The 22,511-nt window shown below is 41.1% G+C and overlaps 1 protein-coding gene and 1 pseudogene across 2 annotated transcripts; both read left to right on the top strand.

Annotated features, from left to right (window-relative positions):
• The first annotated feature begins 8,110 nt into the window (after positions 1–8,110).
• Positions 8,111–9,643, top strand: LOC145958030 (uncharacterized). The gene has a single exon (XM_083074482.1). It carries the CDS (start codon positions 8,111–8,113, stop codon positions 9,641–9,643), a length of 1,533 nt encoding a protein of 510 aa, XP_082930608.1.
• An 8,401-nt stretch (positions 9,644–18,044) lies between these two features.
• Positions 18,045–21,810, top strand: LOC145958324 (putative serine/threonine-protein kinase PIX13; annotated as a pseudogene). The gene is made up of 7 exons (XR_014434061.1): positions 18,045–18,307; positions 18,425–18,667; positions 19,079–19,086; positions 19,428–19,562; positions 19,654–19,796; positions 20,511–20,634; positions 21,129–21,810. The product of XR_014434061.1 is annotated as a putative serine/threonine-protein kinase PIX13 (transcript).
• The last annotated feature ends 701 nt before the right edge of the window (positions 21,811–22,511 follow it).

The following is a 22,511-nucleotide window of genomic DNA, read 5'->3' on the forward strand; positions in this document are numbered from 1 at the left end:
AGGAATTTGCAACAAGTAAAGACTAAACACAAACTTCTAAGATAAAACATGGATTAAAAAACAAAATCTAAATGCAATGCATGTAGTCCAATCATGGACACATATTAGGAATGGAGAGACTCAAAATTAAAATCAAAATAGCACAAGCAAATAATTCCTAACAAGTTGATTGTGGAAGAAAATCAAGAACAATCAACAATGGATCTATGAACACAAGAACATTAAAATATAGATCCGAAAATTGAAACTCAATTAAGACAAACATAAGAACACAAAGAACACAAAATATCACAAGACTATTCGGACCAAAACTCAAGAACACTTATCTCCTTGAAGACCTTGCTCTTGATACCAAAAATGATGGAGGTGAGTAGTAGAAGTGAAACACAATCTCCTCCTAAACTCCTCCTAGGCTCGGATCTTCTTCAATGGAGGTAGAAGTACTCTTGAAGAACTCATGAAGATGATGAACTCTTGCTGAACTTAGAAGACGGAAGCACCCAAGCTCAAGTACTCAAGGGATTGCACACTTCAAAGAAAAGGAAACTAGGTTTTCCTAAGGTTTTTGAAGGCATTCTCTTGGTTTTCTCTCTTGGATGAATTCGGTGACTCTTGAGGGAATTTGGATGAAGAAATATTCAGAAAATTCTCATATATCAAAAGTGTGTTACAAGGTGAGAAAGGTTACATTTATAGGAGGGAAAATTAGGTTAACTTGGATGGCACCTTGGTGAACCAAGTTGGCGCCAAGTTTGAATTTCAAATTTGAATTTGAAATTCAAACTTTGGCCAACTCACACACTCACACGGATGCTACCCTCATCTAAGTGTCATTTAGGAGTGATTTGGAGTGAATTTGAGGCTCACATGGCCGGATCCTTCCCATGCCATCCATGTGACTCAAATTCAATTCAAATTACTTCTAAATGATGCTTAAATGAAACCTATTTCTCCTATTAATGTAATCCTCCTAAAAACCTAATCTAATGACCAAAATACAATGGTCTAGTGAATACAATCAATAGGAAAAATTACAAGAATGAAAATGAGCCCAATATTGGGTATCAAAAGCCCAAAGGCCCATGAAGCCCAAAACTAGGCCCAACTAGCCTAAACCTAAACTATGGTCAAAATACAAGACCAACAACAAAGTAAATTCCTATACTCATAAAAGACAATAAAAACATGGTGTTCAATCAATCAAAGCCCAAGTGAGAAGCACCCTAGGCCCACCAAGCCCATCGGGCCCACTAAGCTCTGAAGCAGTCAAATCTTCAAGTAACCTCCTGGCCATAGCTCTAGTGGTTGGGCCTTTAGCCCATGCTCTTCCATCACATAAGGTGGTTGAGTTCTCATTTATTTTACGCTTCGTACCACGAGAATCAATGTGAAAATTTTCTTTATTGGAACTAACTACATCTAGTAAGTATAAATTATCAATTAAAGAACTAGAACCAACAACATTTGAATTTTGATAGAGGCTAAATTTATTATTTCCAAATGAACAAGAAAAACCAAATTTGTCCAAACTACAAATAAAAATTAAATTCCGCCTAAAAGACGGTACAACAAAAGTCAAATAAATCCAAATGAAATCCAGTTTTTTTAACTGTAATCTAAATGTTCCAATAGTCTCCCTTATGACCTTGTTGCCATCACCCACATATATAAATCTTTCATTATCACTTGGCAATCGGCTCCAAAGGAAACCCTGCATGGATACACTAATGTGAGTAGTAGCACCAGAATCTAGCCACCAAGTATCATGTGGTACAAAAGCTAAATTAACTTCAGAACAAACAAAAGAGAGAAAATTACCTTTCTTTACATGCCAAGAGGCGTACTTGGGACACTCTTTCTTCATGTGCCCAGGCTTCTTGCAGAAGAAGCAAGTAGGTGTGTTCTCATCCTTTTTGACTTTCTTTTGCTGAGAAGTCCTTTCTACAACATCCTTATTATTCTTTCTCTTCCTATTCTGAGAGCTTGACACTAAATGAGCATTTTCAGTCTTTTCTCTTTGCTGCCTTTCCTCCTCTTGTACACAGTGAGAAATCAATTCATTCAAGCTCGATTTATCTTTCTGAGTATTATAACTCACCTTGAATTGTCCAAAGTGTGTAGGAAAGGAAATCAAAACTAGATGCACGAGCAAGTCATCAGACAGCTCTAACTTTAGTGCTTTTAGTTTTGACGCGAGATTAGACATTTCCATAATGTACTCCCTTATGTTTCCTTTACCATTTTATCTCATAGAGATAAGTTTAGCAAGCAAACTGCTTGCATCAACTTTCTCATTACTGGTGAAATACTGCTTAACAACATTAAGGAAACCTTTAGCATTTTGGCTCTCAGAAATAGAGCCCCAAAAAACTTATAGAACAGATCGCTTCATGATCATCAAACACATTTTGTTTGAGCGTTCCCACTTTTCAACCTTATCCTCATCCGGGTTTTCCGGATTTGGAGTGGGTTTCTCATCTCGAAGTGCAAGATCAAGATCCATGCAGCCAAGAATTATCTCAACTGCTTCCTTCCAGGCCTTAAAATTTGTCCCATTAAGCATGGGTATACAATTAATTTGAGCATATAAGTTAACAGCACTAGCAACAACAACTGTAATAGAACATTAGAAAAAAAAATTAATTTAATTACATGCTCACAAAGTAAAATAAAATAAATAAAACATGCAGATTATTTACATAATAGACCCATTACAAGATACCAAACACAACATTAATTCTTTGTCTTTGGACATACAAATCAACTTGTTACTAGCACTCTCAATGCAATGATCAAATATTCACAATTAATTCTATCAAATAATAGCCTTTCTTTGGACCGACTATTATTCACATGATTGTACCTTTATAATTGTCATATATTTATCATCATAGGCATAAATAATTGTACCTTTATAATTGCATGTTATTATTTGGCCCAATTGTGTCTTCCTTTGGGATGAGCACAAATTGCATAAATAATCTCATACTAACATCTATTGTAATTTTAATCAAATTAATTTCTATAATAGGGATTGTTTTGGCAATACATTACATCAATTTATTTAATTAAAAAAATTACCAGAAAAATTAATTAATAAAGAGGGTCTATAATCTGCCAACATTCGCACTCAAATTTGATATAAAAAAAATATCAATTTAAATTTGAACATAATATCAATCAAATTTCAAGAAAATAATTCTTACGCGAATGCCATTAAAATTTCGATAATGTGGAATTAAATATATTGATCATATAATTTTCCCAAATATCATTTAATATTACAACAATGATTTTGACAAAAAATAAAAATAAAATCCCACTTCTGGTGGTACTCAAAGGATCAAACATAATATTATGTATTTATCTTTCCTTTCATTTTTTTTATATTATTTTCCCACTTCCGGTGAGGAAAATATTCTTTTATTTCATTGTTGTACAATTAACTCACTTCTAGTGAGAAAATATTCTTTTATTGCATTGTTGCACAATTAATTCACTTCTGGTGAGAAAATATTCCTTTATTGCATTGTTGCACAATTAACTCACTTTTGGTGAGAAAATATTCCTTTATTGCATTGTTGCACAAATTATCTCCCTTCCGGTGAGAAAATTAAAAAGCTAAAAAATTTCTTCATTTGACAATGTCTTCTGGATCATTGCAAAATTGTTACATATATAAATATATAACATTCACAGAAAATTATACAATTTCACAAAAAATCTCTTTAATAAAAATTCAATTTTTAATCGATCTCTTTATCCGTACAATCAATTAAACCAAATTGAAGCAAAAAAAAATGGTCAACACATTCAAATACACGTATTGTCAATGAAGAGAGAAAAAAAATTGTAACAATACGCTTTAGAACCCCATAACCTAATAACAACGGCAGCACTGATACCACTTGTTGGGATAAATTTTTTAAGCCAAATAGAAATTATCCATTAATCAATATTAAGAACCGTTGTCTCAGATTACAGAGTTAATGTTAATAACACGTACTTGTATCCATTGACGTTGACCAAAAAAGGTTGCAACGGAATAGTCTTTTGATGCAATGATCTTCCTCAGCCAAATCACTAGATTCCTTAATGAGACTTGATGTTACTCTTCTGATGGGGAGACAGAGAGACGTATATTTCTGATTTAGCATATTAGGGACCATGACCATCTTTATAATTTTAACGGGCCAAATCTGGTTTCCACTTATTTGGGTCCATATCAGTTTTTCCTGTTGGTAGTCTAAAGGCTCACTAAAATTAGATCACTTTTATTGAGCCCAACTAAATATAAATAACTAATATAAATACTACAAATAATATATGTAGTATATAATAATTATTAAAAATAAAATTTCTTAACACCGTAGTGGAAAGAGAGGGGATTGACGGAAAAAGAAAATAAGGACAGAGGAAAAAGAGAAAGCCACGTTGCGGTATTGGATTGTTTTTCGACTTTCATTCTATACTGCATGACAGCCGACCGGGCCGAATACCGAACCTTCGGCTGAATGGTCCGACCACCCGAGCCCTGAGCACGCCGACCACTAGAACAGGCTGACCACTTGCGGCTTGAACATAACATATCGGTGTGCTCGGCCAAACGCCTTAATTACACTAGGATGATGACGGAGAGGTTAATTTACGTAACGCAACGGATTAACCCCCTAATTTTCCGAGGCCCAACCCCTAATCAAGGCCCAATAAGAACCACTATAAATAGGACCCCAACGAGGTATGTAACTAACTTTCAACTACCGCATTTATTACGTCGAACACTTACTTGAGCGTTGGAGTGTCTTTGCAGGCACACCCCCCCTCGCTTTGGACTACCCGGATAGGAACGAGAAGACCGAGACCCAAGATTAGACCCGCTATAACAAGGATAATTGAAGTGTGTATCATAACACAGCAACATTTGGCGCCTAGCGTGGGGCCGAAGAGACATTTTCAGCCCCATTGAACTCTACGACTGGGACCAAGACATGGTAGTAACGCGCAAAGGACAATCGTCAACGACTCAACCGATCCCTAACCCCGAGAACAATCCCGCCATGAACAACCAAGAACGTTATCCGTACGGAATGCCTCAGACGCAACCGGAACCTGTGATACAAGAGGTCCAGTCGAATACTGACCGAGCCCAGCCCGACTTCCAAGATGACTTGCGTGCATTGCGCGAGGAAATGGAGACCATCCGGAGACAGAGAGAAGCCGATGCTCGAGAGCTAGCAGAGCTACGTCGGCAAAATGCTGAGCTCCGGAGCCTGAACCAAACCTACGTGCCGTCAACTCTCCAAGAGGAGTCGGCATATCACGCCCCAGTTGACCACGCGACCCGTACACCAGTTACCTCTTTGATAGATAACAAGGCCGACACCAGCGTTCACTCCCTAAGACACCCTTTCACACGAAGGATAATGGAAGCAACCTTGTCGGATCATTGGAAGAGCCTTCCAATCGAGAAGTACGACGGATCCACCGACCCTGACAAACACCTGAATGTCTTCCTGACACAGGCGACCCTCTCCACTCAAGACGACTCAGATTTGTGCCGAATATTCCCCACGTCGCTGAAAGGAAGGGCCCTGAGTTGGTTCACGAGGCTGCCGAGCTCTTCCATTAACTCGTTCAATGAGTTGTCATCCCAATTCACTCTCCAATTCGTGACGAGCAAGTCGTAAAAGACGACCTCGTTAGCCTTAGCGGGGTCTGTCAAGAGAAGAAGGAAAGTTTGAGACGTTTCATGGACCGATTCAACAAGATTGCCATGGAAATAGGCGATCTTAACCCGACCGTGGCGTTGGACCGGCTGAGCACCGCCCTGAGGCCCGGGCCATTCGTAAACAGCTTGTGTAAGAAACCCCCAGTCGATATGAACGACCTCCAGCGCCGAGTCGAGAAGTACATGCAAATGGAGGAACTTGTGGAGACCCGTAACCAGGCCAGGGCCGAAGAGACTTATAGCCGAAAAGAGCCTGGCCGAGAGCCAACGAGAAAGACGAATGTTGAACCCTCAAATGCTCGCCCCCCGAGAGGACCGCGCTACACAGCGTATACCCCCTCAATGCAAGCAGGGCCAAAGTAATGGAGCAGGCCCTCGCATCAGAGATACTTACAATGCCGAAAAGAGCGAACACACCCCCCAGGGCAGACAAAGCCAAAACGTGTCGGTTCCATTGAAACAGGGGGCACTCTACTGAAGAATGTTCGGCGTTGAAAGACAAGCTCGAGGACCTTATCAAACAGGGTCACCTCGGGAACTTCATCACCTCCCGAGACCACCAATCAAGGAGAGATCACTCTCGGGAGGCACAACAGCCGAGAGACCAACGTCGCCGATCCCGATCACCTGAAAGGAGGGAACATTCACGACACTCACAGGAAGATACCGACCGACCAAGGAAGGTGATAAACACCATCGTTGGAGGCTTCGCTGGAGGCTTCACTGGAGGCAGATCCACCTCTTCAGCGCGAAAGAGACATCTCCGAGCCGTACGATCCGTGAACAGTGTGAACCAGCCAAGGATGTCGAGAATGCCCCCCATAACCTTCTCCGACCGAGACTTCCATGGCGTCGACCCCGTGCAAGATGACCCCATGGTAATTTCGATTGAAATGCACAACTTCATTGTGAAGAAAACATTGGTCGACCAGGGAAGCTCTGCCGACATCTTGTATTGGAACACCTTTGTGCAGCTAGGGATCCCGGAAAGCCTAGAATTGTATCACGAACCACTAGTGGGGTTCTCCGGCGAGAGGGTGATGACAAGAGGATGCATTGACTTGTACACCCGCTTCAGTTTCGACCAAAAGTCATCCCGAGAAATCAAAATCCGTTACATTGTGGTGCATGCGAATACATCTTATAATGTCCTGCTAGGCCGACCCTCCATCAACGCACTGGGGGCCATCGTGTCAACTCCCCACCTATATATGATGTTTCCGTCGAGAGACGGTCAGGTAATAACCGTTCATGCCGATCAGAAGACACCTAGAGAGTGTTACCTCTCTAGCCTGAAAGTGCGGCCAATCGCCGACCCCCGATGGTAGCGAAAGGTGTGAATGTGGTTAGATAGGGAATGAAGGAAGACATTGACCTCGATCCTCGCTTAGGTGAAGAGGAGCGAATCGAACCGGCCGAGGACCTCGTTCCTTTTCAACTTGGCCAAACGCCTGAATAGGTTACACGTATGGGATCCCAACTGAGTGAAGCCTATTCGAACCAGGTGAAATGAACGGTTCGAGACAACAAAGATCTATTTGCACGGGCGGCATCGGACATGCCAGGAATAGACCCAAGCTTCCTTTGTCATCGGCTTGCAGTATGTCGAGACGCCTGACCCGTCACTCAGAAGAAGAGAAAAATGGGGGACGAGAAAAGGAAGGCTGCAAATGCCGAGGTCAAAAAACTACTACAAGCCAAATTCATAAGGGAAGTCACGTACACAACCTGGCTAGCCAATGTGGTCTTAGTCAAAAAGTCGAGTGGGAAGTGGAGAATGTGCACCAACTATACCGACCTCAACAAGGCCTGCCCCAAAGACGCTTATCCACTCCCTTGCATTGACCGACTGGTGGACGGCGCGTCTGGGCACTCCATCTTTAGTTTCCTCGATGCCTACTCCGGCTACAACCAGATAAAGATGCACCCGGCCGACGAGGAAAAGACGGTGTTCATCACCGAGAACGCCAACTTCTGTTACAAAGTAATGCCATTCAAACTGAAAAATGTCGGAGCGACCTACCAAAGGCTAATGGATAAGGTGTTTGACGGGCAGATAGGGCGCAACATTGAAATCTATGTAGACGACATGGTGGTGAAATCCAACTCGGTGGCCGACCACCTAACAGACCTGGCCGAAATCTTCGGAGAGTTACGCAAGCATAACATGAGGCTCAACCCCGAAAAGTGCACTTTCAGAGTCAAAGGAGGAAAATTTTTGGGATTTATGCTATCGACTAGAGGAATAGAGGCAAATCGAGATAAATGTCGAGCAGTCTTAGACATGCGGAGTCCGAGCAATCTCAAGGAAATGCAACGGTTGTCCGGAAGGTTAGTGCATTGTCCCGGTTCCTCCCTCGCCTAGCCGACAAGATCAGCCCGATGACGAACCTCCTGCGGAAGGCCTCGGCCTTCTCGTGGAACGAAACGTGTGAAGGAGCTTTTACAGAACTGAAGACAACCTTGGCGTCACCGCCGATCCTCACGCGACCCGACCCCTCACGCCCACTTGAAGTGTACTTGGCCGTCTCTGAAGAAGCGATCAGCTCGGTTCTGGTACAGGAAAGGGAGGGCAGCCAAGTCCCCATATACTTTGTTAGCCGACTACTTCAGGACCCCAAAACCCGGTACCAACTAATAGAAAAGGTGGCCCTAGGCTTGGTACACACTTTCCGACGCCTACGGCATTACTTCCAGAGCCACCGAGTCATTGTACACACTGATTGCCCAATCTCGAAGGTCATAGGTAAACCCGAGTTAGCCGGGAGGATGATGGCTTGGTCCCTTGAATTGTCACAATTCGATATTACTTTCAAGCCGAGGGGACCGATCAAATCCCAGTTCCTAGCCGACTTCGTGAACGAACTACACCCACATGGTCACTTCGAAGAACATTGGTGGATCCTCCGTGTGGACGGCTCCTCAAACTGCCAGGGGAGTGGGGCAGGAGTAATTCTAGAGGAACCCAAGGGGATAACTTTAGAACAATCCTTGAGGTTCCGGTTCAAGGCCTCAAACAACCAAGCCGAGGATGAAACCCTGTTGGCCGGATTAAGGCTGGCCGAAGACATGGGCGCATCGAAAATCAAGTGCCTAATAGACTCCAAGGTTGTGGCTGAGCAAGTGGGCGGTAACTTCCAAGTAAAGGACCACAACATGATGAAGTACTACCATGCCTATCAAAAGTTGAAGGCAAACTTCCAAGAGGTGTTGGTCGAGCACATCCCGCTCGAAGACAACACCCAAGCCGACCAGTTGGCTAGGCTGGCCGCGACCAAGAAGCCAGGCCAACTAAGAACCATCATTCAACAAGAAATTGACCAACCTAGCGTCGAAGCGGAAGTGATTGCAAGTGTTGATCTCGATAACCCCGGCCTGAGCGACCCCACGAACTGGCGATCTGAAATCAGGGCATTCCTCACGAATGGCGTCGCACCAGCCGACCCTGCAAATGCAAAACGATTGAGAACACAGGCCAGCAGATATGTTGTCATCGCCGGTCTACTATACAAGCGTGGCTTCTCTCCTCCGTTACTCAAATGCCTAGATCCCACCGAGGCTGATCACGTGGTGCGAGAAGTCCACGAGGGTATTTGTGGAATGTACTCTGGAGCGAGAACGACCGTCTCCAAACTTTTACGAGCCGGGTACTATTGGCCGACCATGAACACCGACTATGCAACGTTTGTGAAGAAGTGTCAGTCGTGCCAGAAGCACAACAACTTAATCCACCAACCGGTCGAGCAGCTACATTGCATTCCTCTTGCATGGTCGTTCGCCAAATGGGGGGTCGACATACTTGGACCCTTCCTGGTTGCCAAGGGGCAATGCAAGTTCCTCATCGTCGTCGTCGATCTTTTTACTAAATGGATTGAAGCTGAGCCCTTGGCATGCATCTCGGCTCATCAAGTCTAGAAATTCTTGTGGAAGAATATCATTACCCGATTCGGCGTTCCATATACCCTGGTGACCGACAACGGCCTTCAATTCATCGACCGAAAAGTCAACGAATTCCTAGCCGGCCTGGGAATACAACACAAAGTCACATCGATCGAACACCCACAAACGAATGGTCAGGCGGAGTCCGCCAATAAGGTCATTTTAACAGAGTTGAAGAAGCGGCTAGGAGAAGTAAAAGGAGCACGGGCCGAGCAATTGCCTGAGGTGTTGTGGGCCTACAGGTGCACACCCTAGTCGACCACACAAGAAACCCCCTTTCGCTTAGTCTATGGGTCCGACGCAATGATCCTGGTAGAAATTGGGGAGCCTTCATTTCGCCGAGCCCACTTCGACGAGCCAAATAACGAAGCCGAGCTCTGAGTAAACCTGGACGTTGTGGAAGACGTTTGAGACCGAGCACAAGTCGTGGCTGAGGCCACCAAGCAATGCTACAAGAGAAGATTCGACAGTAAGGTGAAGCCTAGAGAGCTCCGAGAGGGAGACCTTGTATGGAGAGCCATAGGCGAGGCACGAAAAGATCCGAGACAATGAAAGTTTGCCCCGAATTGGGACGGACCTTTCCGAATCCGACACAACCTAAACAATGAAGCGTTCAAGCTAGAATACCTGTCAGGAGAGCCTATCCCTAGGACTTGGAACTCAACGCACATAAAGATGTATTACAGCTTATGTAATAGTGCACTCTTTTCCTTGGCCACTCTTTTTTCCCTAAGGAGGGTTTTGGGTCGGCAAGGATTTTAACGAGGCACTTCATTAATACAACACATTTTGAATATTGTTATTTCATTTCCTATTTAACTATGCATACACGTTTAGGTCACGCTCATGTAGGGCCGACCATTCGAACTAGTGCACTCGCGCCTCGTAGGTTTCCCTCCCGAGTACCCTCCTCTCCCGAGTACCCTCCTCGGCTAAGGATGTACCTAGGCCGAGCACTACGACACGCGCTGAAGCCGAGCCGTAATCGGCTAAACCACAAAAGTGCGTTTGAGCCACAGGTTTCCCTCCCGAGTACCCTCTTCGGCTAAGGATGTACCTAGGCCGAGTACTACGACACGCACTAAAGCCGAGCCGCAATCGGCTAAACCACTCAAAAGTGCACTTGAGCCACAGGTTTCCCTCCCGAGTACCCTCCTCAGCTAAGGATGTACCTAGGCCGAGCACTACGACACGCGTTGAAGCCAAGCCGCAATCGGCTAAACCATTCAAAAGTGCACTCGAGCCACAGGTTTCCCTCCCAAGTACCTTCCTCGGCTAAGGATGTACCTGGGCCGAGCACTATCACGATCTGGTAAGCATGTCATCGCATCTCAACTCCAAGGTCGAGACCCATTAACCGAGTACTCCTAACGCGAGCGCTCTTGTGCGGTCCAACCAAATATCAAATCATGAGTCGACCCCGAGGCCTAAACCGCTCGGGCCGAGCATGTAAAGCCCGATCACTCGTGCGTGCCACCGCGTATCAAATTGCGATTTCCCCCGAGGCCGAGCACTCTCACATCAAAAACGTTAAATTTATTTCCTCGGCGGGATGTACAGTTCGGCTACAGGTTGATACAGGCGTTATTGCGCGTAAATAAACATGTAAAAATTGCAGTTTCATTAAAGGTATGGCCGATCAAATCGGCTAATTACAAAAAATCATCTTCCTACCGGCGCCAATGGCCAAAATAACAAAAGGCACTAACGGCCCGGTTATAAAAAAACAAGCAAAAATCCTTAACCTAACCTACTTCAACCAAAGTTGACCTCCTACACTGCGGCCGAGTGCTCAGGATTTCCATCACCGACCACGTCAATGATCAGGTCCTCCTCTCTTGCTGGCGGCGTCGGCGCCCGAGTCGAAATACCTCGTCAAGGAGCCTCTTCGTCTGGCTCGGCCCCCTGAGGGAAATCGACGTAACTAATAAACTTGCCACCATAGAAGTCCTGACTAACGTCGAACTCGAAGTCAGCCGGAACCTCACAATAGTAGAAGGCCTGACGAACCGCATGCCGAAACCCGACATCATGCTGCTCCAGGATCTTCTTGGTGGCCGCGGCCTCAAACTTGGAAGCAGTCTCATTCAACCGGGCAATTTCACTCACAGAGGCGGCGACCTCCACCTTTAATTTCTGAACGGCCAACTTCAGGTCGTCGACCTCCCTTCTGTAATCATCGGCCGCTCTTTTCAGCTCTTCAGCCGACTCGGTCACCTTGGCATTAGTAGCCAACGCCTCCTTTACAGTGACCTCGACATCCTTGAGTCGGCCCTGCATCCTCTCCTCCGACACGGCATGCCTCACCATGATATGCTTGGCGACGAGGGAGGTCCGAGCATTAAGCTCACAGAAGAGCTTATACTCGGACTCTGTAGACATACCCTCCAAATATTGCAGACCTCCCCCGGTAGTCAGGTCTAGGCTGACCAGGTTTTCGGTCTGCACGTTCGGCGCAAGAAAGTTGGAGCCAGCAATAACAACTGGAATGGCGAAGGCGCCATAACCGGACTGCTCCAAGGACAGTTGTTTCGGCCGCTTGCTAGAAGAGCTCGGACGCTCCAGCTCTATATTTTGCTCGGCAGCCCTCACCCGAGAAGTGCTGCCTTCTTCTTAGCGTCAGCCAAAGAGATAATCATGTTGGGAGGCTTATCCCGATGCAACTTCAGTGCCGACCTCGCCGGCTGTACCTTCCCACTTGCCTTCGCCTCTTTCGCCCTCTTGGCGAGCATAGCGGTCACATCTAGCTTACCTCCAGCCATTAAACCTACAACAAAATAAGTCTTAACATCAATTCAAAACACTGCTACACTACCGAAACCTAAAACACATACCTAGCAAGGCCATCTCAAAATGGGACGTTTCAAAAATGTTCAACAAGCCTCAGACAGGAAAATCCTTCGGTAGTTTGTCCAGCAGCTCCACAATTTCCTTGTCCTCGGCAGGGAGCTTTTACGCAGTGATTGCCTCGAAACGCGTCGGGCACCTCGTCCAATAGAAGGGGAAAAGAGGAGAGCCTTCTCAGTCATAAAAACAATTCCTCATCTCCGACCCCCAGCGAACCTTGAAGAATCCATTCTTAAACTCTTTGTAAGAGGAAATGAAGGCTCGGAGGAATCCACGCTTCAGCACCCGAGCCAGCGACACCCACTTCACCGGCTTGCTCGGACGACATATATAATAGTAAAGAAAAGCCAGCAGTCGGGGTGTCAGGCCCAAGCACCAACAAAGGTTTTGAAATGATTGCATGGCGGCCCAAGCATTCGGATGTAGTTAGGTCGGGGCAACGTTCAGTGCCGGGAGCACCCCCATCTGGAAGTCGTCAAATGGAAGTTTTATGCCAAGGTCCTCGAACCAGCACATGTAAGCGTAAAAGTACTCGTCCTCCCCGGCTTTCGGCTCCAAAAACACAAAATCGGTCTCCGACCCGTCGTCCTCACACGCCTCGGCAAGTAGCGGAAACTCGTCTTCCCCACTCCCAAAACACTTCTCCAAAGACAGGAACGTGTCCAATAAACCTTGGTCGGATAACTTCAAAAAATATATACCGACCTCCCCGTCCACCCATTCGTATCCCGGCATATCCACGGTGCCGTAGTCAATCTTCACTTTTGTCCGAGTGCTCGGGCCACCCACGCACTTCCCTCGTGCGTTGCCGAGCTCTTCCAAATCATCCTCGCCCGCTTTGGCGAGAATGGTCTCGGCATGTTGACTCTGTTGGCCGACCCGGTCTAGGCCTCTGCAATCCACCTCGGTGGTTCGTGCCAAAGCCACAGCCAAAGATACCGGGGGCGATACCTCAATCACTTCGTCCCCACTGTCATCCTGCATGGCATGATCGGAGGGGAATACCACTTCACACTGCAACGCAGGCAACCTTGAAATTTCACTTGAAGACGACCCCTCTTTATCCGACGCGGCACCCAACGGCTCTGACGACGTCCAGCTCCTGGCCGAGGAATAACCCCTATCCATTTATTATTAAAAATAAAGAATACAAAATTTAGCTTGATCGGTGGTTTCAGACGAATTTGATTTTGATTTCGAGAGAGCTCGGGAAATTTACAGCAAGTAAATTTCCACGCGCCCCAACCCCTATTTATAGGCAAGGTAAATGGGGGAGGTGAAAAGACATCCCCAAACCGCGACCGTCCGATCTGCATCATCCAACGATCCATATCTAATAACCGTTGGACCTGTAACCGCTAGGGCCAATGTGGCAAGCCACACCCACCGAGGCCTCGAGGTAGGCTCCACCTGCTCAAGGCCAAGGCCTCGGCGTAGTCGTCAACGACTCAAGGCCTCTGATTGGCCTCACCCACCCAAGGCCTCGGCGTAGGCTCCAACTGCTCAAGGCCAAGGCCTCGGCGTAGGCTCCAACTGCTCAAGGCCAAGGCCTCGGCATAGGCGTCAACAACTTAAGGCCACGGCCTCGGCATAGTCTTTAACGTCTCAAGGTCTCGGTATAGGCCTCATCCACCCAAGGCCTCGGTGTAGGAGTCAATGACTCCTCTGTGATCGGCCTCATCCACCCAAGGCCTCGGCGCAGGCCCCAACTGCTCAAGGCCTCGGTGTAGACCTCACCCACCCAAGGTTTCAGTCCAGGCTTCGTCTAAATGAGATCTCGGTCTCTTTCTCATCCGTTTGAGGTCTAGCTAGGCACGCGCTTCGTCCTGTCAAGGTATCGGCATAGCCTTTAACGTTTGAACCCGACCACTGGCGAAATCATTCAAAAGCAGCCATATCGAGCTTGACCATTGGTAACGCACATTGCCACTAGCGGTAGGAACCAACCCCTACTCCCCCACACCGGAAACCACAGCCTCACCTCTATACCGTCTTCGTCTTCTGCATCCTCGATGCTGCGGGGGTTGTATACCGTATGACAGCCGACCGGGCCGAATACCGAACCTTCGGCTGAATGGTCCGACCACCCGAGCCTTGAGCACGCCGACCACTAGAACAGGCCGACCACTTGCGGCTTGAACATAACATATCGGTGTGCTCAGCCAAACGCCTTAATTACGCTAGGATGATTACGGAGAGGTTAATTTACATAATGCACCGGATTAACCCCCTAATTTTTCGGGGCCCAACCCCTAATCACGGCCCAATAAGAACCACTATAAATAGGACCCCAACGAGGCATGTAACTAACTTTCAACTACCGCATTTATTACGTCGAGCACTTACTTGAGCGTTGGAGTGTCTTTGCAGGCACACCCCCCCTCGCATCGGACTACCCGAATAGGAACGAGAAGACCGAGACCCAGGATCAGACCCGCTATAACAAGGATAATTGAAGTGTGTATCCTAACACAGGAACACATTCTTTTTTGTTTCATTATGTTTCTGGTTTTTCATCTTTTATATATGTTGAATCGCTGGCTTATATATGTAATTGTGTGTTGAAATTTCCCTTTTCACTTGGATTGGTGTTAAGGGGTTTAACATTTGAGTTTTCCAAAAAAAATATGTAAAATTTTGTCAAAATGATTGAATCTTTTTCTTATTTTATTATGTTAATTAGAATAACAATCGGGTAGTTTGAATCATAGTTTTAAAAACCGGACCGGTCATCGAATCGGTTAAGGTATTGGGTCAGTGGGTCAAAGGTTGAACCGGTGGGTCACTGGTTGAACCGCATGACTCGATTTTTATTTATTTTTATTAAAAAATATTCATATTAAATATATTTATACTTATAAATTTTAATAAATTCATATCTTATTTTAAATTTAAATTTTTCTATCTTATTTAAAATTATTTTTATTTTTATTTTGTAAAAAAAAATACATAAAAAAGTTACATGTTAAATAGTATATTAATACAAATTAAAAATATAAATAATATGTACATATATAATATGCTTGCAATTAATATCACAAAATAATATATGTAATATTTACATAGATATTGAATTATTAAATATATAATTTAAAATTAATAATATACTATAAAAGTTATTTAAGTTGTATATATTGCAAACAAATATATTAGAACAAGTAGTTATTGTTATATTTAATAAGACTCCTTGCTTTTTCATTAAGAGATTCAATTTTTATTATTATTTTTGTGATTTATGGTCCCTTAAAAAATTAAAAAAAAAAAAAAAAGTGGTTGAATCGGTTTGACCCACCGGTTCACCGGTTGAACCGGAAAATTGACTGGTTCAATCCGGTTTGAAACGGGTCGACTGCATAACCGATCCAACTTCAGATTCGGACCGGCTGGACCACCGGTTCCCGGTCCAACCGGTCCGACCGGCCGGGTCGATCCAGGTTTTAAAACACTGGTTTGAATTCAATCGTGTTCAATTATTTCATTTTGTTTCACTTAGTTCTATATTAGAAAATATGTTAAAAAAACAGTAGCATGGATTTACGTTGGAGTACAGAGACGGAGCCAGGATTTCAATATTGGGGGGCCGAGAATAAATAATATATAATTTATAATAAAGTTGGGTTATTCATTTAATTATACATATGAGTTTATATTAAAAATAGGGGGTGCCATATAGTAATATATATGTATATAAAAAAAAATTAAAATTGTTGGGGGGACCGTGGCACCCGTAGGTCCCCCCTTGGCTCCGTCCTTGTTGGAGTACATTTTATTTTCTTACTTAATTAATAGGACCATTTAGGTTTTTAGAATTTTAAATAAAAAATAAAATTTTATAATCTATATAGTAATTTATAATATTTATTGAGTGATATTTTTACTTTTAATATTTACTTAAATGATAGAAGTTTGTAGCATAGTCGATCATTTGCTATTATGAACTTTGCTCATAAATTAAAATAATTTCCATCAAAAACTCTTTCAAAATATAAGAATTAATAATGTTAATTGAATAACATTTTTATCTTTGACATTATTTGGTTATGAGAGTTTAATGACTAGCCATTTGTTATCTTAGATTCCTAAGCAAATATATATATTTATAGATAAAACACATAAAAATGAAAGCTTTTTTTAATAAATAAAAATCATAAAGTAGTTAATAACATTAACTGAATAGTTATTTTATCTTTTTCATGGGTTTAATGATTAGTCATTTTGCTAGCTTAAACTCTCCTATACAATTTTTTTTAAATAATTTTTTTAAAAAGCTGTCATCTTTGGACAAAATGTTAAAGAATAAATATATGTTGCAACCAATAACGTTAACTGAGTAGCACTTTTATCTTTAACGTTATTGTGGAGATTTATTGATTAATCATTTACTAACTTGAATCTTTACGCAAAATCTATTTTTTGATAAAAATAAAAAATAGTTATCCTCCACGTATAATTTATTTTTAATAGTTAATGATATTAATTGAGTAGCTCTTCTACCTTTAATATCATGTAATTTATAAAAGTTTATAGAATAGTCATTTATTATCATAAGTTTTTATGCATAAGATAAAATAAAAATATTTATTAATAACATTAATTGAATAGCAATTCTATCTGTAATATTATTTAAATGGTAGGGTTTAATGTTAGTCATTTATTAACTTAAATTCTTGTACTAAAATATTTATAAAAAAAGATAAAAAAAATATATATATATATAAAATCATTATCTTTTGGTAAAATAAAATATTTCAAAAATTTAATAACGTTAATTCTATCTTTAACGTTATTTTGATAGTTTAGCGATTATTTATTTATTAGCTTAAATTATTATGTAAGTTTTTTTTAATTAAAATACAAAAAAAGTTTTTCTCCTTTCATCTATAAAGGTTATATATAAAAAAGAATAACAAAATATATTTTTAGGGGTAAATTAAATATTTATAAAGTTATGTAATTTTGTATGATTAATTATAAGTATTATTTTTACGAGTGTCGTAGAGTGCTAATATCTTTCCTACACGTAATTGATTTCTAAACCCAATTTTAATTTTAAAGATTATTTTTTAAAAAAAAATTTCGAATACTTTTATCTTAAAATAAAATATTAGTGACAGCTTCATAAATATTTAAATAAAAATTATAAATTATTATTTATTTAAATATCATCTATTAAATACATGTTTTTTTAATCTTTAATATAAAGAATACTCGTCTTTATCTTCACATTTCTTTTCCTATCTTTCCACGTTTCTTTTTTTACCGCATATTTCCATGTTAAACTCTTGTAAATTTTTTCTATACTACTTTTTAAGATATATTAAACGTCCATTTAATGCTTATTCCTTTCTACACATGTAAAAGAAGTCATATGCCACGAGAAAGTCTCAGTAATTTTTGTGATGATTTTGAACTAAACAATTATACTTTTACATAGGTAATTTTTGTGATAGCTCTTAACTAAACAATCACACTTTCACAATATATTTTAAAATAACATTATTTTAATACTTGATTCATAGTCTATTTTTTTTTTTTTTACAAATTTAATTAATCGCCCTTCCTCGATACTAAAATCAATTTAAAATATTAAAATGTGAACAATCTATATTCATCTGTGAATTGACGAACACATTTCCCACCAATTCCACCGGCCATCTTGTGTGGGTCAATTTGGTTAGTCAAGTCATCTGAGAAGCAAAAGAGAGCTTCGTCACAGTAACAGTTGCATGGGTCTCAGCTTCTCCTCTGCCTCGGCACCTCACTCCTCTTCCCCCAACCTCTGTCAATGTTCAGGCAAGTCTTCAACTTTTCTCCACCCTTTCTAAAGTCACCCCAAAACCCGACATGGGTCGTTCCCCGTTTCCTCGAATTCGATTTCTTCCATGATGGTTTCGATTCCTCTGTTTTCAGGTTCACCAAGCACTGAAGACCGAATTCTGAAATGGCCGAACATGAAGGTGTTCAGTTACGAGGAGCTCAAATCTGCAACAAACAATTTTAGCCCTGACACAGTGGTCGGTGAGGGTTGTTTTGGCCAAGTTTTCAAGGGATGGTTAAATGAGAAGACCCTCTCCCCTGCCAGACCCAACTCTGGTTTTGGAATGGCCGTTGCCATCAAAAGGTTGAACCCCGAAAGCATGCATGGTGTAACGAGCATAAGACTAAGGAGGGGAACCATCCCTCAAAAGCCGGCCCAGGAGGTTGGAGAACCTCCCGCCTTATAAGGCCTCCCTGGTAAGGAGACCTCCCCGATGTGGGACTTGTTACATTACCACCCCCTTCGAAAGCCAGCGTCCTCGATGGCTGCACTCCACGGTACTTCACTCATCGGCACTTCACTCGGCCCTTGCCGGTCAGAACCCTCCGATGGTCAGAACCCTCCGTGGGTAGCCCTTCTCGATTTGGCTGGCTCTCAATGAAAGCACCATTGTAACGAGCATAAGACTAAGGAGGGGAACCATCCCTCAAAAGCCGGCCCAGGAGGTTGGAGAACCTCCCGCCTTATAAGGCCTCCCTGGTAAGGAGACCTCCCCGATGTGGGACTTGTTACACATGGCTTTCGAGAGTGGCAGGTCATGTATAACAGACAGACCTTAGCTTAACATTGTTACCGAAAACGTGCGTATATTTTCACAATTAAATAATAATGTTAATGATTTTAACAAGAGAAAGACTAAGTTGAACAAATTTTAAAAAATAGAAAAACTAAAAGAGTAATGCCAAAGCATAACTAGGCATTCTTTGGCTAAATTTTTTATCATTCTGTCTTGTGGTTTTACTTGTCAATTGCATATTGTAGTGTAACCTTCAACACAATTAGAGTACCTTTCATGTGATAAATTCTACTGTTTGCACAAATTCAGCCTGGCTATCTGATTGTTTAAAATGATTTTCTGTTGATTGGAAGATGCAGTCAGAAGTGAACTTTTTAGGAAGGCTTTCTCACCCGAACCTGGTCAAGCTATTGGGTTATTGTTGGGACGATGATCAGCTTCTTCTTGTGTACAGTTCATGTCAAAGGGAAGCTTGGATTATCATCTATTCAGAAGTATGACTTGAACACTTTTAAAATGGGTAAAAGAAAACTCTTCCTCATGAATTTGATTTTAATTCATTTTCTTTGTAATGTTTCCAAGCAGGAAATCCCAACATAGAACCACTTTCTTGGAGCACACGGTTTAAAATAGCCATTGGTGCAGCTCGGGGATTAGCTTTCTTGCACGCCTCCGAAAAACAAGTCATATACAGAGATTTTAAGCCATCAAATATACTACTTGATGGGGTCAGTTATTTTCTGTTGGTTGATTTCTTATGTTGTATTGTTGTCTACCTTTTCCCTTGTATCAAGAGATGGAAGCTATGCTAAGTAAATGTAGCATCAACAACTTGGGATGAATAGACAGTTTAAGAATTTGTACCCTTATTGTTTATTTTACTAACCAAACTTGTATTTAAAAGGTATGAAAACTTAAAAGCGTGTGTGGGTTCACGTTTGATCATCTAAAATCATGTTGAAATACTAACTAACATGAATTTAGGTAAATACTAACATGTTTGGTTCCATGTTGAGGAATTGATTCTAGGTGTAGAATTGATTCTAGGTGTAGAATTTTGAGTTAAAACAACTGCACATAGCTTTTGTGCTGGTTCACAAATTTTATATCGAGTTTTCCTATTAGATGGCTTTTAGAAATTAGAATATAAACACCAAATATAAATCACAGTACTTCAAAACCAATCTCACAATCAATTTCATTTAAAAATCAAATTTTCAAATGCCCACCCAAACACGTCGTTAGTCTCTGTTAATAGAATATCAACTAAAAAGTGCAATGTCTTTGTTCCTATTGTCTCTTTTCTAAGTGTTGTCAATACCAGACCCGTTGACTAGTTGGAGAATATCCATGATGTCTCTTTTCTAAGAAACAAAATTGATATTTATTTTATGCGAAGTTGCTTGGATGATTTTGATGACAGATTGTTTTGTATCTTCCAGAATTACAATGCAAAAATCTCAGATTTTGGCTCGGCTAAATTGGGACCTTCTGAAGGACAGTCACATGTAACTACCAGGTTCGTGGGCACATATGGTTATGCTGCTCCAGAATATATTGCAACAGGTAAATAATATATCTGCACATAATTGACAATTAAATCAGCTTTAAATGTATGTTTTGACTTTATTGATTACTCACAAGGCATAATACATATAGCTAAGTTTAGATGCTATGCCAAGTAACAAGGAAATGAAAGTAAAATGTAGGGAAAAATGAATTGTCTGGTTTGGCAAAATGTTTTTTGTTTTCATTACTATTTTCACATATAATTAATAAAATGTCATTTGACTTGACTTCTTGATTTCAAAGAAGTGTACAGATAAGTTTTGACTGTTTCTGAAAGTAAGAAATAAATTAAGTGAAAACAAGGGGCATTGACATTATTTTGTAGTTAATTAAGATTGAACCAAACAAACCTTACTGTAATACTAAAGCAATCAATGCTTTGTGGAAGAATGAAGTTGGAGAAGGTAGATTAAAGATAAGCAATAGTGTAGTCTAATGGTTTGACCCACCAAAAACTAACATTGCTTTGAATTGTATGAATATTTCAACAGGGCACTTGTATGTGAAGAGTGATGTGTATGGGTTTGGTGTAGTGCTTCTTGAAATACTGACAGGCGTGAGAGCATTTGATAGAAATCGCCCAACAGGGCAGCAAAAGCTAGTTGAATGGACCAAGCCTTTTCTTTCTTCCAAGAAAAAGTTGAAAACAATTATGGATGCTAAAATAGATGGTCAATATTCACCCAAGGCAGCATGGCAAGCAGTACAACTTACTCTAAAATGCTTAGAAAAGGACCCTAAACAACGTCCTTCTATGAAAGATGTTGTTGAGGAATTGGAAGCCATTGAAGCTATCCATGAAAAATCTAAAGGATCCAGAATCTGCATTCTCACTGCACTTCTCATCAACCTCCTCGGCAGAGAGGTGCAAGAGTATAAATAAATTTACACAAAAAAAAAAAAAACTAGAAATTGAGAAAGTAATATGGTTCACCGAGTAGGTTGTTGGATTGGTCACTTAATAGATGTGATTTTTTTTTCCTTGTGCTGGTTGGAGGGGGGAGAATTTCATTAGCCTTTTGAAGTATATGATTTTTTTTGTGTTGATTATTCATATTTTTATAAAGTGGGAAAATATTTTGTATGTGCAAGGGAACATAGTTTTGATGCTAATATGTCTTTTTTTTTTTCAAGAGTTGTTTTTCTTTCAACAATGGGAAGTTGATTGGCTCATGGATATCTTGTAGAGGACACTATCATATTATTGTTATTAACGGCCATCTTTATAATCGATACCAAATCACAATGGATTTATCTTGAAATCTCGAGTTTGTATAACTATGAGTAAAAGTAATTAACATGAAATCTGTGATAGTAATGGAGCATGAGATATGTGATAGTATTGTAACATAAAATGACGAAATATGTGATCATATTGTAACATAAAATTATTTGTGTGATGCGTAAGTTTTCTGGAATTTAACATGTATTTTTTTTTTGACAATACTTAAGGAGGTTTTCTAGGATATAACGTTTTTTTTTCCTGATAATAGTTAAGACATTAGAGCTAGCAAGATTTCCTATCAGTTAAATATCAAGAACTCACAAAGAAAATTAGATAATAAGGAAAAACACATAAAAGACTTGGGATGTGTTTGAGAAAGGTATGAAAATTATTTTATTTCAATAATTAATTATATGTATAATCGATTATAATTAGAATATTTTTTTTTGGTAAATTGTTGAATGTAAAATATTTAATTTTGTTTGGATATAAAAAAAGTCATCTTTATTGTAATAGGTTAGCTTGAGAAGAAAAAATCCTAATGAAAAATAATCAAAAGTTTCAAATTTTCAGATTTAAGAAAACAACTTGTATTTTTTTTTTAAAAGAAATGGCTATTTTCAAATTTAAATTGTTGTCTTGAATAACT

The sequence above is a fragment of the Cajanus cajan genome, chromosome 5, assembly GCF_000230855.2.
Source record: "Cajanus cajan strain Asha chromosome 5, NIPB_CcT2T_4, whole genome shotgun sequence".
In the NCBI taxonomy this organism is placed as follows: Eukaryota; Viridiplantae; Streptophyta; class Magnoliopsida; order Fabales; family Fabaceae; genus Cajanus; species Cajanus cajan.